This window comes from Muntiacus reevesi, chromosome 3 (genome assembly GCF_963930625.1).
Source record: "Muntiacus reevesi chromosome 3, mMunRee1.1, whole genome shotgun sequence".
NCBI lineage: Eukaryota > Metazoa > Chordata > Mammalia > Artiodactyla > Cervidae > Muntiacus > Muntiacus reevesi.
This window is the reverse complement of record NC_089251.1, coordinates 7,798,438-7,811,817: the sequence shown is the minus strand read 5'-3', so window position 1 is coordinate 7,811,817 and position 13,380 is coordinate 7,798,438. Positions and strand designations below refer to the sequence as shown.

The 13,380-nt window shown below is 56.0% G+C and overlaps 1 protein-coding gene across 3 annotated transcripts in view; it reads left to right on the top strand.

Moving 5' to 3' along the window:
- The window catches only part of SLC25A25 (solute carrier family 25 member 25), a 33,256-nt gene extending 20,774 nt beyond the window's left edge, over positions 1-12,482 (top strand). For 2 of the 3 annotated variants that reach the window (XM_065928369.1, XM_065928370.1), the window contains exons 2-10: positions 4,583-4,709; positions 4,802-4,889; positions 5,877-5,988; positions 7,260-7,418; positions 8,674-8,826; positions 9,173-9,280; positions 9,379-9,546; positions 10,148-10,298; positions 10,402-12,482. In XM_065928369.1, coding sequence (XP_065784441.1) covers positions 4,583-4,709; positions 4,802-4,889; positions 5,877-5,988; positions 7,260-7,418; positions 8,674-8,826; positions 9,173-9,280; positions 9,379-9,546; positions 10,148-10,298; positions 10,402-10,586 — 1,251 coding nt within the window. In that variant the 3' untranslated portion in view covers positions 10,587-12,482. Of the gene's footprint in view, positions 1-1,830; positions 2,259-4,582; positions 4,710-4,801; positions 4,890-5,876; positions 5,989-7,259; positions 7,419-8,673; positions 8,827-9,172; positions 9,281-9,378; positions 9,547-10,147; positions 10,299-10,401 lie in introns of those variants that run through there. The other variant, XM_065928371.1, reaches the window with a different exon arrangement.
- The last annotated feature ends 898 nt before the right edge of the window (positions 12,483-13,380 follow it).

The following is a 13,380-nucleotide window of genomic DNA, read 5'->3' as shown; positions in this document are numbered from 1 at the left end:
AATGTGAACTTCCTTTGAAATAAAAGTAATGATAGAGTATCTTGTTGAGGTAGACAGAATGCCCTGAAGACTTTTTATTTGCAGATGCTTGGGAAACCAAACCTAAGGTTTTCATTGAGAATGGTCATGTTTGTTCCTTGGGGTCTTAAAGCCCTGCCAAGTATGATTCATTCATTCAGAAACTACTTCTATCAGGCCCCTTCTGTGATCAAGGCAAAGGCTCATTCCAGACAAGGAGGTACAATGGCCCTGCCTTCGGGGACCCCAACAGTAGAGATAAGATGCATGCTAAAATAGCCCTAAAGTAGAACATTCTGCATTGGGTGGCTTAACAGACAGCTGAATGACTTGGATTTAGGTGGAGGCTGAGAAGGGTCTTGCCCAAATAATCCTGAGCTGCCTCTGAGTACCTCATCGGATCCACCCAAGTGGATGGATAAAACAGCCCAAGACCTGTTTTTACAGACTTACCCTCAGATCTCTTTTAGAAGGGTCAGCCAAAAAGTTCTTTGGGGTTTTTCTGTAGCCTCTCACAGGAAAACCAAACGAACTTGTTAGCCAACCCCATCATATAAGTTACTAAAATCTGTTTTATAATGATGTACATAAGCATCAGCATCTTCTTTTCAGAACCTTTTTCAAGATCTTAACAAAAAGCTTTTTAGTGAATTTAAGAAGTTCCTTTCACTTTTGTGGGTCAACAAATGATAAAAATCCGTTTTTAACCCATCCTGGTAGTGAGGTTTTGTCTATATTAGGAAGTGGCGCACTGTAGATGGAACAAGGCGAGACAGATTCCTTTTTCATCTCTGTGACGTGGGCTCTTCCTCTGCAGCACGAATCTGACACCTTCCGTGCAAAGGGACAAGGTGGAGGTGGCAGGGTGGCTCTTAAATAAAGATCAGATCTTGACTCTCCAGGACCTGAGATTTTTTTTTCCTCATCCTCACCTAAAAGGGATGTTCTAGGACAGTGTTGTTCAGTAGAACTTTCTGTGATGATGGAAATACTCGGTGAATACATATGACTGTCAAGCCATGCGACCCAGGAAATGAATTTTTAGTTTCATTTTGATTTATTTAAAATTGAGAACTTCCTTGGTGGTCCAGTGGTTAAGACCCCCTGCATTGGAGACAAGGGTTTCATCCCTGATTGGGGAACTTAAGATCCCACATGTTGTGGTGCAGCCAGAAATAAATTAATGAAAATAAAATTGAAAAACTTCTGTATAGAGTAGCACGGTTCTAAGCTGAAAAGCTCCAATCCACTAAACTTTGGAGTGTTCTCAGTGAACGTGAACTCTGAAAACTGCTTCCATGGGTCCTGAGTGAGGCTCAGGCTAACCCTAGATTGGTGCTGCTGAGGCGTCCCCCCAGCACAATGACCTTGGCCTAGGGTGTCCTCTTCCTGCCCCCCCCCCCACGTCAGCCTTTCCACACTTGTGGGGTCTCCAGGTAAAACCTACAGGAGAAGGGGTGCTCGTGTGCAAGGTGGCCTGGGAAAGAAGGGTCCCTGGAGCCAGCCAGCTCAGGAGCAGCTCCAGGACAGATGAATGAGCCCCCCTACAATCCCACGGGACCCCTCCCAGAATCTCCCCGCCACCCCTGACTTTCTACTCTCACAGCTAAACTGGACCCATTCAGTGAGCCCTGATTCAATTTCTGCCTCCACTAATTTTTCTGCTGGGAATGATTTACTAAGGGGAGAAACTACGGTATTGTGTGACGCATTTGGGGACCTTGTGGGAAAAAACAGGCCAAAGGCTGTTTGTTTGGAGGGGTTGGCAGCCGGTGGGTGAAGGTTTGTTTGGGGGGGCAGGGCCGAATGCGGTGCCTGTCTCGAAAGGGTTAACCGGGGAGCGGGTGACGTCAGTCCTGATCTTTATCCCTTGGCGCCCAGACAGTGCCCGCCTCCTCGAGGGGCTGTGTGCTCATTGGCTGTTGGCTGGAAGTACAGTGAGCAGGCTTTTTTTTTCAATTAAGCCAAAGGGCAGGGCTGAGGCAGCCAATGACAGCTGCGCCCCTGCATATCCTGTGCAAGTGTGCCGGGGCCAGGCAGCATTCCCGGCCTCCACGCCGCCAGAAGCAGCTCCCGCCAGCATGCTCTGCCTGTGCCTGTATGTGCCCCTCATCGGGGAGGCCCAGACCGAGTTCCAGTACTTCGAGTCCAAGGGGCTTCCTGCCGAGCTGAAGTCCATCTTCAAACTCAGCGTCTTTATCCCCTCCCAGGAGTTCTCCACCTACCGCCAGTGGAAGCAGGTCTGTACCGGGACGCAGAAGGCAGGCAGGCCAGGCATTTCATCAGCATTGACTCAGTGAAGGCCGGAGCTAGTAGAGGGTCCCATCCCTCCAGCTCCCTCGATTTCCAGCCGATGCCAGTTTTTCCCCAGCGGGCGCGTGGCTGTAGCCGGCTACAGGGCTGCGTCACGGGAGAGACTGGCTCTCATGTGACTTCCAGGGGAGGCTGGAATTATAGGGGAGGCACTTGTGGAAGAGGGAAAGGAATTTTCTTGCGGAGAGTGGGTGCGGGGCAGTGCAGAACCAGAAAGTGGGGGCACGGTCTGGCTGCTGCTGGAGTCTTTCTCTGAGCTGGGGGGCAGAGAGGGGGAGAGGAGAGGCCCCTTGTTGGAGGCACAGGAGTTGGAACTGTGGCTGAGGAGGCTGGAGGTGACAGGGCTGTGCTCTGGGTGAAACAGACCAATGGGCAGGGGTGAGGGGACCTTCCTAGGAGGTCTGTTTGGAGCTGGAGGCAGCAGAGATCATTACCATTTTAAATACAGGGAAACAGCTACAGCGTCTGAGAGGGTGGCCTCCTCCTACAGGGACACCCCAGCTTCACTGGTCATAGGACCCCTTGCTGTCCCCAGGTTCTCATGGTGGCAGTGGAGGTCAGAGGGTGTGCAGGGGTTGATGACGTGTTTATCCTAGGAAGGAGACCAGACTAGGGTAGAAGCAAGGGTTTAGACTCTTTTGAAACCAGCCGCATGAGCATGTCCTTGGGTTGTCTGTACCCCGGCACCCACCCCAACAAAGCACATGGATCACATTGGTGCCAGAGCAGCGCAGATTCCAGCGAGCTTTGTTCCTTGCGTTCGCCTCCTCCCTGAATGACATGCAGGTTCTACTTCCACTCCTTTCATAAAGCTAGGATGATTACCTGTACGTAATCTATGTCATTCTTGATGGAGGGCAGACATGTCTGCAGGAAGTTAACCCGAGTCCAGAGAGTTGATGGAACATGTACCAGCGTCTGTCTCACATTCCGGTCACACCCCCGAGCTGGTCTTTGGATCATGTTAAGTGACACAGTATCTGGAGAGGAATAGCTAGCCAATGACCCATCAGTTTCCAAACCCACTGGCTCAGAAGACTTTGAAACCCATGTTGGTTTGTAGATAGAGGATGTGTTTCTCGCTGAGAGAGTTGGGCAACACAAGGAGACTATACCCATTTTCCTTAGGAGATGTTTCAGTCCTAGTTTTGGGGTGTTGCTGGGCTTGGAGTGACTCATGTATGTTCCCCACCTTCTTGAGATTAACCTTTACAATGGCAGCAGGCTCTCAATAGGGAGGTGACTGGAATCCAACAGGCCTGGCTTGAATGCCACCTACCACTTCCGTAGCTGCATGACCTTGGATAAATTACTTAGCCTCCCAGAACTTCTGTTTCCTTTTCTGAAAAGTGAGGGAAATGCTAGCTCCCCCACCTCTTAGAGCTATTTGCAAGGATTCATCAGGTTACTCAAGGTAAAACGTTTAGCAGGACCTGGGGCACAAGCCAAGTTCTTGTGCTTTTGTGGAGAACTTCCAGTTGCTGAGCATCCAAAACGGACTGCAGCTGCTTGAACCAAGCTCGTCTCTAAGCACAGGTGCAGATTTCTGGACCCTCATTGCCAAGGAGAGGGTCTCTTAAAGACCCCTGGGTTACCGAACTATTCCTGAGTCAAGCTGCCTTGCTTTCCAGCTCCTGGTTAGGAAGCTGAGGTTGGTTACAGCATCTGGCTCACCTAAGATCTGAGACAGCGCCTTTGAGCACAGGCCCAAAAATAGTTCCTGTGGGTCGTAGCACTTCCCCATCCTCCAGAGTTCTCTCTGACGGTGTCTCCACCAAGCAGGCATTGGCAGGGGCCATCTCTGCCCTGTACCTTTACCCAGGTTGCCCCCAACTGTTCTTGGGCCAGTGCCACTTTTAAGGATAAAAGCGCAAGCTGCAGCGTTTCTGCTGAAATCTAGAGCTCCGGGGCCACCCTGCATGTGGGCAGAGGGCATGTGGGGCTGAGGCCTGGCTCCAGGGACAGGGAGCCGGGCAACTAACCTAGTGAAACCAGAAAGCCTCTGTCTAAAGGGCTTCTCTCGGGGACTGATTTTTTCCTTTGTTGATCGTGAGGGAAGCATGGCGGGCTCTCGGCTGGCTCCTGGCCGGCCCTCGGGCATCCAGGCGGTGACCCTGGCAGTGGAGGAGGGGCAGTGTCTCAGGTCCCCGGGCCGCCTCACGGATGAGCAGTTGTTTCCCTGAGGATGGGTCACCACACAGGAGAAGCTGGTGTTTGAGCCCAGGGACGAAACCTTTCTTTTCTTTTCTAGAAAATCGTACAAGCTGGCGACAAAGACCTCGATGGGCAGCTAGACTTCGAAGAGTTCGTCCATTACCTCCAAGATCACGAGAAGAAACTGAGGCTGGTGTTCAAGAGTTTGGACAAAAAGAACGATGGTGAGAGCATTGTCCCCGGGGCCAGCAGCTGCCCGGCAGTCCTGGGCCTCTGCGCCAGGCTGGCCACAGGTTCACGGCCTTTGTTGTTCCAGGGCGGATCGACGCCCAGGAGATCATGCAGTCCCTGCGGGACCTGGGGGTCAAGATCTCTGAGCAGCAGGCAGAGAAAATCCTCAAGAGGTGAGTGCATGCGTAACCAGCCCCTGAGTTTGCTTTAACAAAAGTGTGACGAAAGAAAGATTCTTGGACTCGCTCCGTGGTGCCATTCATTGTATTAACCCTGTTTCCATGAACTTTGGCTCCTGGTGGTTGAAAGGGATGAATAAGTAACCCCTCCCAGAGGCCAGCCACTCCCCAGGGTCCAGGTCGGCTCCCAGTGGAAGAATCGCAAATCCCCTGGCAGGGTGCCCGAGGGCAGCCACCCTCGAAGGGAAAAGACTAGTGGGGAGATTTCAGTAGGTGAAAGGCGAGCAAGGAACACCCTTCTTTGCCTGGTCGTGCAGAGAGCAGCAGGGCTCACAGGGCCACCCTCCAGTGAGGGGAACTTCCTCTTAACTTCACACTCAGATGCACTGCCCCGAAAGTCAGCCCCAGGCAAATGGTGGTCCTAGGGGCTGGGAGCTCCCACCAGAGCAGCCCCTCAGTCGCTTCCTGTCCTCCCCAGCCTCCTTAAGTCCCGGGGGACCCAAAGCCGGCTGGTAGGGATGGCAGCCCCTGGCCCTCGCTCCCCCCACCTGCAGAGCGCATCCTCACGCCATGCTGTGCCATGTGCTTGCCTCACTAACCTCCGCTCAGAGCACTTATTTGTGTTGTTTCTCCTCTCTCCTCTGCATCCTCCTTATGTCTGTCTGTCAGAATACGAACGGGCCACTTCTGGGGCCCTGTCACCTAGTAAGTATCCGTGTCACCCTGGGGACCTCCTCCTGCCTCCTTAACTGCTGTGCCTGATTAAATCGGGGTGCTCGTGGGCCATTACATCCCTGTGTCTGTGCCAAGTGGGGTGTGGAGCCACCTGGCCCCTTCTCCTCCGGGGCAGGGGTGCCTTCCGTGGTTTCCTGGTGGCCACGCGCCTGCCCTTAGCTCCCCTGGAGGTACGGGGTCGGGGGGGAGTTGCGGCTGACAGATGGGGCCTGCGTCCACGTGGGTGACCGTGCATGTGTCTTGCAGCATGGACAAAAACGGCACGATGACCATCGACTGGCATGAGTGGCGAGACTATCACCTCCTGCACCCCGTGGAGAACATCCCTGAGATCATCCTCTACTGGAAGCACTCCACGGTGAGTCCCGCCTCCCGGGGCCGGAAGGCGGTCTCTCCTTCCCCCCGCCCAGAGGGTCCGGTCTGCCCAGCATCAGCCCCCATCCTTCTGGGGGTTCCTGGCCTGCCCCCTCCTCAGCAGCAGGGCTGTTTACTCCGCTGCCAGCCCTCCAGGTGCTCCCTCCATCTCCCACGTGCCAGCCAGCCTGAATGGCCCCACCCATTCCCCAAACACGGGGTCCCTCTGCCAGAAAGGGTGCCCTCCTGTCGCCCCCGTTGCTCCCCGATCTTCAGGGTTCACCCCTCTCACTGAGCCCTCTGGTTTTCGCAAAGCCTCCTGGGAGGCAGTGGGAGCTGCCTGGTAAAGATCAAATAGCCGAGCTGTTAAGTGTCTTCCCCATCTGCCACCGCAGTTTTTGTGTCATTTCCCCCTGTGGCAAAAGAATACCTCCCCACTGCCACACACACATAGCTCTTTCACCTCTGATCAGAAACGCAGGGCACCCTCCCTGGTGGCGGCCCCGTGGACCCCCCTGCCCGCGTGCTCCCTCCATGCACAAGCATCCCTTTCTGCTGCTCCTTGCTGAGTGCCCCCTGGTCGCAGTCCTACCACCATCCCAGGCCACCGGCTCTAGGAGGGGAGGCCACAGGCACCCCTCCTCCATCTCCCTCGGTGCCTTCAGGGGACGCCTGGCATCTTTGTGGGGTGAAATTAAGTGGACACCCCATGGATAGGAGCCGACTGCTCCCCAGGTTGGGCCTGCACCCCCCGGGCTCGGAACAGAGCTGGCTCTGCCCGCTGCCCTAGGGGAGAAGGCGCCTCTCAGGCAGCACAGCCCTCTCGTGTTTGCAGAAGCCTTGCATAATGCTCTGCCGGCGCGATCCGGTTACTCTTCGGGTTTCAGAAGAATTTTTACCCTGGTTACACATCGTGTTTCAGAAGAATTTTTACCCCCGACTTGATCCTTTGAGCACAGCCAGCCTGGCAATCCTCAGCTGAAATGCCTTTGTAAGCTGTTCTTGCAGGAGCCCCTGGTGGCATCTGGACAGGCCGTCGTCCTGGTTTTGTACCTGCATTTTCCAGCTCTGCTTTCAGACCCTAACCTTGGCCTCTCTCTTCAAGGCCACAGATGGCTCAGAGCTTTGCCACCTCCACAGAGTTGGGCGGAGGGGTGCAGAATGGTGGTAGTTCCATTTTAGACAGTGGAAGGCAGTGGACCTACCTGTCAGCCGGTAGCTCAGCCACAAGCTTTGGGAGCCTGCTTGATTTATTGGTGCTGGCTTTCCTCGCAGATCTTTGATGTGGGTGAGAATCTGACAGTCCCCGATGAGTTCACAGTGGAGGAGAGGCAGACAGGGATGTGGTGGAGGCACCTGGTGGCCGGCGGCGGGGCAGGAGCCGTTTCGAGAACCTGCACAGCCCCCCTGGACAGACTCAAGGTGCTCATGCAGGTATGTACGCAGCAAGATGGGCCCTGAGCCACCCGTTTCCTCCTTGGGGTTCTTGAGTCGGTTGGCTTCCCTACCCTTGTCTGGGGCCCTGCTGTGGGCTGATACCTTTCTAACTCAGTAAATCAGATTGGAGTTATTGCTCAGACCAGGGTGACATTAGATCTTGGCCCAGGTGACCTTTTGCACATTGCTGATCTAATTTTATCCGATGCTCTTAAGCTGGGAGTCACATTACAGGGCCGTAATATGGGCAGCTGACCCCAGTGAGAACTGGGGTGTGGCAGGAACCTATCGCCTTATGTACATCTTATGTAGACTACTGCATGGGGGGCTGTGCAAGCTGATCCTCACCTGGCCCAGACACTAGTCCCCTGGCCGAGTGCCCGATTCCAAGTCCACAGGGCAGAGATAAGCTGAACCCACGTCAGGGGCAGGGTTGTGAAATCGACCTGCCTGAGGACACACCATGGGACTTCAGTGTCATCTGAACAGTGGCCAGTCACCCCCTTGTTCCCTGGCTGGTGTTCTGGCATTTTTCAATGCCAGGGACCCTGCTCAGAAAAGGCGTCAGCCTTTCCCTGCCCCGGTTCAAGGCCTATGGACAGAAGAAGGTGCCAGACCAGGGAGGTGGAGTGGTTTGGGCAGAGGAGCTCTGGGCCTGGGACCCAATCCGGGGCCCCACCCCCCACCCTCCCATCTGGGTGACCGAGAGCACTTCCCTTCACTCCCAGGTCTTCTATTTCTCTGGAAACTAAGAGGCTCGAACCAATTGCCTCGTCAGTTTGTTTTTCTTCCCCAAATCCCCAGGAATGCTATAGAGATGAAAGGCTGTCCTTGGACGAAATGACTAAGACTGCGAATGCATTCAATTAGTGGGAGTAGGAGAGGAGGGGTCATGGGTGGGGGCACATAGATTGACTGGTCTGATGATGGTTGAACCTTATTATGGGTTCATGGAAGCTACTCTGTACTTTTATGTATGCTTGAAAGTTTTTCCATAGTAAAAGTTCAATTTTTTTTTTTAAGTAGTTCTCATGGAGGTGTAAGAGGTGTTTAGCATGGTGTTGGCATATAAACGTTGGGTGCACAGTAAAAAGTCTGGTTGGACCCACAGCCACGTTTGACTGTCAGGGCGCTGAGTCGGTCTCACGCACGAGAGGGCAGAGCCTTGCCTGCCGACCTCCCATCTTGGTTCTTGGTCAGATGACGGTGGCTCCCTGTGGCTCCTCCCAACCTCTTGTCCTTCCCTCCCCAGGTCCACGCCTCCCGCAGCAACAACATGTGCATCGTGGGTGGGTTCACCCAGATGATTCGAGAAGGAGGAGCCAGATCACTGTGGCGGGGCAACGGCATCAACGTCCTCAAAATCGCCCCCGAGTCGGCCATCAAATTCATGGCCTACGAGCAGGTGAGGACCCGGCTCTCCAGGGAGGGTCGCCCCTTGGCAGCTGCATCCTGAGCGCCCCCTGGGACAAGGTCCCTGCCCTGCTGATTCCCTGGAACCCAGAGCCAGGCCTTGTACCTGAGGGCCAGCCGGGCCAGGCAGGGGTTGGAGAGGCCTGGGTCTGACCCCCGCACTGCCCCACTAGCCCGTTCCACCGGGGGCCAGTGTCTGCCTTCTCTGGGCAGCATTGAAAGTCCCAGGGACACCAGGTCTCGGTTAAACCTGATCGGCCCCAGGCGGAAGGGCGGGGCAGCAGCAGGTGTGCTGGTCTCTGGCAGGGGGGTTTCAGTTTGTTGGCTCCTTATTCCAGATCAAACGTCTCATTGGGAGTGACCAGGAGACGCTGAGGATTCATGAGAGGCTTGTGGCAGGGTCCTTGGCAGGGGCCATCGCCCAGAGCAGCATCTACCCGATGGAGGTGAGGGCCACGTCGGTGCCGGGGCGGGCAGCCTGTGTGGGGGTGGGCAGGCAAAGTGGGCCCTGCTCACGCTTCCATCACCCCCCTGGGCTCTGCAGGTCCTGAAGACCCGGATGGCCCTGCGCAAGACAGGCCAGTACTCGGGCATGCTGGACTGTGCCAGGAAGATCCTGGCCCGAGAGGGCATGGCTGCCTTCTACAAAGGCTACGTCCCCAACATGCTGGGCATCATCCCCTACGCTGGCATAGACCTGGCTGTCTACGAGGTGAGGCGCCCTGGAGGACTCAGGCCCCTTGAGCAGCAGGAGAGATTCAGAAACTCCCTCCTGGCCATGTATCATCCCTCCCCAGTCCCCTCCCCGCCATTGTCTCCTTCCGGATTCCTCTGTCCCTTGCAAGGGGTCTCCTGTCACACTGCCTTCCCCTGGCAGCCCCCAGGTTCTGTACCCCAGGGGCTTGACCGACAGATCTAGAGAGCGCCATACCCTGGGGGCTCCCCGGGCCCATGCAGGCTCCAGAGCACAGGGGTCCGGCTCTCTGAGGAGAGGAAGGGGTTGCTGCCCCTTCCTCCTCCCTCATCCCACCCTGCTCCCCATCCTATCCGGGAATCCCCAGTGACAGCAGAAACAAAGGGCAGGCCAGTCAGGAGCACAGCCAGCCCCCGGGGCCAGCCCAGGCCAAGCGAGTTGGGTTACTGTGGCCTTGCGGATCCCATCCGTGTGACCGGGCAGCACCTCCTGTGTGGATCCGATATCTGCCCCCAGCCCCCAAGCCCCCCCACCCCCCAGTCCCTCACTGTCTCTCAGGCTTTTCCCTCCTGGGGCCTGCAGGCACTTCAGTTCATCCCCGCCCCCTGTACCCTTGCAGACGCTCAAGAATGCCTGGCTGCAGCGCTATGCAGTGAACAGTGCAGACCCTGGGGTGTTTGTGCTCCTGGCCTGTGGCACCATGTCCAGCACCTGTGGCCAGCTGGCCAGCTACCCACTGGCCCTGGTCAGGACCCGGATGCAGGCCCAAGGTAAGGCCGGGCGGCCCCCAGGGCCCTGTCTCCCCCAGGGGCAGGTTGGGACGCAGGGAGGAGCCGGCGAAAGGCTCCTGACGGGTGGCCTTTCTCACTGCAGCCTCCATGGAGGGTGCTCCCGAGGTGACCATGAGCAGCCTCTTCAAACAGATTCTGCGGACCGAGGGGGCCTTTGGCCTGTACCGGGGGCTGGCCCCCAACTTCATGAAGGTGATCCCAGCCGTGAGCATCAGCTATGTGGTGTACGAGAACCTGAAGATCACTCTGGGCGTGCAGTCGCGGTGACGGGCAAGGGGGCCGGCCGCCTGCGTGGACTCGCTGATCCTGGGCTCCCAGCCCTGGGATGTGTAGCCATCTCATTCTGTGAATGTACCAACACTACGCTGACTGAAGCCAAGCTGTGAAAACCCTGGGGTGTGCCTGCAAATGGGGGGGACAGAGCTGGCAGGCCCACCAGGTGCGTCCCGCTGACCCCGGCTGACCTGCATGTCCATTCCAGGGAGGACCTGTGAGTGTTCCTCTGGGCCCAGGGCTCAGCAGGACATGGGCTCAAGCGCATGGGGGTGAGCGCTGCCCAGGGGCACCTGCCGAAGAGCAGGGCTGGGAGGCTGGCTTCATCCTCCCGTCGCATCCTTGCAGCCGGACCATTGGCGCCGGCCGTCTTCTGGGCTGCTGAGCGTCTTCCCCGGGGGCCCCCCTCGCTTCCTTCCTCGCTGCTGTTTTCAATGGTAGGAGGAGGCCCCCGGCCCTCTCTCCACGCTGCTCCTCTCCCTTCAGTCCGTGGGGAAGGCTAGTTGTACCTGAAACCTAAGCCCGGCTTCCCGACCGGCCGCCCTGCCGCTGGCTGGCTGGTGCAGGGAAGAGGGAGGAGTCTGGCTTCCGAGCTGCCCAGCAGGCGGGCACCTGGATGCACGTGTGCATGACAGGGGGCCAGGCTGCCTGGTGTCTCGGCGCATGGCTTCACAGGTCCTGGAACCCAGAGGGCCTCTGTTCCCTGCCGCTGGCGGGGGCTCATGAGGCTCTGAGCTGGGCCCAGACTCTGTCAGGACTGGCACCAGCTCAGAACCAAGTCCCTCTGCCCCGCTGGCATGAGGGCAGCGGGCATCGTGTCAAAGCGGGAAGGGCCGTGTCTGCCCCGCGTCTGCACGCCCTGGCGAGAGAAGGAAAAGGTGTTCAAGGCCTTAATAATTACGTATTGTTGGAAGAAGGGTTTTGTTCAGAAAGAAGCTGAACAAACAAACAAAGCAGGTTCTAGTCTTCCAGAAGGAAGACCGAGCCTATGGCTTGGCTGACCGCATTAAAGTCTGTTTCTGACGCCCCTGGGGACTCGAATCCGATCCCCACGGGGGCCAAGTGGGACCACTTCACATTCCGCAGATGCAATGTGTCACACTGCTTGGAGCCTATTTATTTTGTATTTATTTGAACAGAGTTACGTCCTAACTATTTTTATAGATTTGTTTAATTAATAGCCTGTCATTTTCAAGTTCATTTTTTATTCATATTTATGTTCCTGGTGGATTGTACCTTCCCAGCCCCTGTGAGGTGGGGTGGGGAGAGGAAGCAGGGGGCCGTGGGCGTGACCCTTGTGCCTGTCCAAAGAAATTCCTCTCGGAACTGGTGACAGAAGAAAGGCAAAGAAGGCAGAAAGGCCCTGACCAGAGAGAGACGGGCCGTTGGCAGGTCAGGAGGCGGGGGCGGGGGGCAGCACCTAGGAAGGCTTAGGAGCTGAGGGTTTGATCAGGGGGCGGGAAGAGGGAGGGAAACTCACCCCGTTGAAGATGAAGTCCAAATCATTTCTCGGACTGAGGAGGGATTTCTTTATTCCCCGCTTTTTGAAGGATAGGGCAATGAGGTACCTATCACTGTGAGTTTGGGGGTGAGGGCCAGAGCAGAAGGCCACCAGCTCCCCCCGCCACCCCGTGTGAAGCGGGCTCCCTCTGTCCCGGCCACCACCCCCCCACCTGCTCCCCCTGCTCACTTATGCTGGTCACCGTGCACATGCACGGTCACACTTCTATTCACCAGAATGGCCTGATGAGGACAATTCAAATAGGATGCAAAGATCAATGCAAAAATTACTGTTATATACAAATAGAGTTGTAACTGGAATTGGTGACAAAGCAAATTAAGAAAGAGTTGTCATTTAAAACAGCCTTCTAATAAAGTTTCAGAGCTGAAGACGGAGTCATGGTTTTTCTAACCTGGGCCTGGGTGGCATGGGGCTGTTTCCACATTAGAATGTTGTGTCAACTCAAGTCCTTTCAGTCGTGTCCGACTGTCTGCGACCCCATGGACTGTAGCCCGCCAGGCTCCTTTGTCCATGGGATTCTTCAGGCAAGAATACTGGAATAGGTTGGCATTTCCATTAGGGGATCTTCCTGGACCAGGGATCGAACCCGCATCTCCTGCCCTGGCAGGTGGATTTTTTTATCACTGAACCACCAGGGAAGCCCACGTGTTAGAGTACAAATCCATTTGTCTCATCAGAGGACATGAGAAAACTTCCCCTTCCCGACTCAGAGCAGCTCCCAAGGCTTCTCAAGGCACTCCATCTTTAGAATGGATGTGTGTTGACTTTGGGGTGCTCTGACAGGTCACCAGTGCCCCGGGGGTTGCTGCATCTGGAGGTCCTTCCTCGGCTCTCACCTGTTTCAGCCTGTCTAGGGCAGAGCTGATCCCTCAATGCAGCCAGAAGCCCCTCCTGACTCTTCCTCTCGACCTTACTGGCTGCCCCTCTCCAGCCACAGAGTTGGTTCCTCCCCATCCCTCTGGAGGGCCCCTCAACACTCTTTTTTGCTTTGTGGAAATGGAATGTTTGCAGCCGTACCTCCAACACCTAAGACCATGCCCAGTGCAAAGAAGTGTTCATTAAATAACTCCACACCCCAGCGCCCCAACAAGCCCTGGGTGCCACTGGTAGGGGTGGGGTGGGGGGCCGTACTATGAACGTGCCAGGGGGCTCTGGCTTTCAGAGGCTGTAAGGGGACACGAGAGTGTGCCCCGTGTGTAAACACATATGCTGGGCTCAACAGGGACCACTCCACACCCCCCAAATTCATGTCCTTTGGGAACTTCA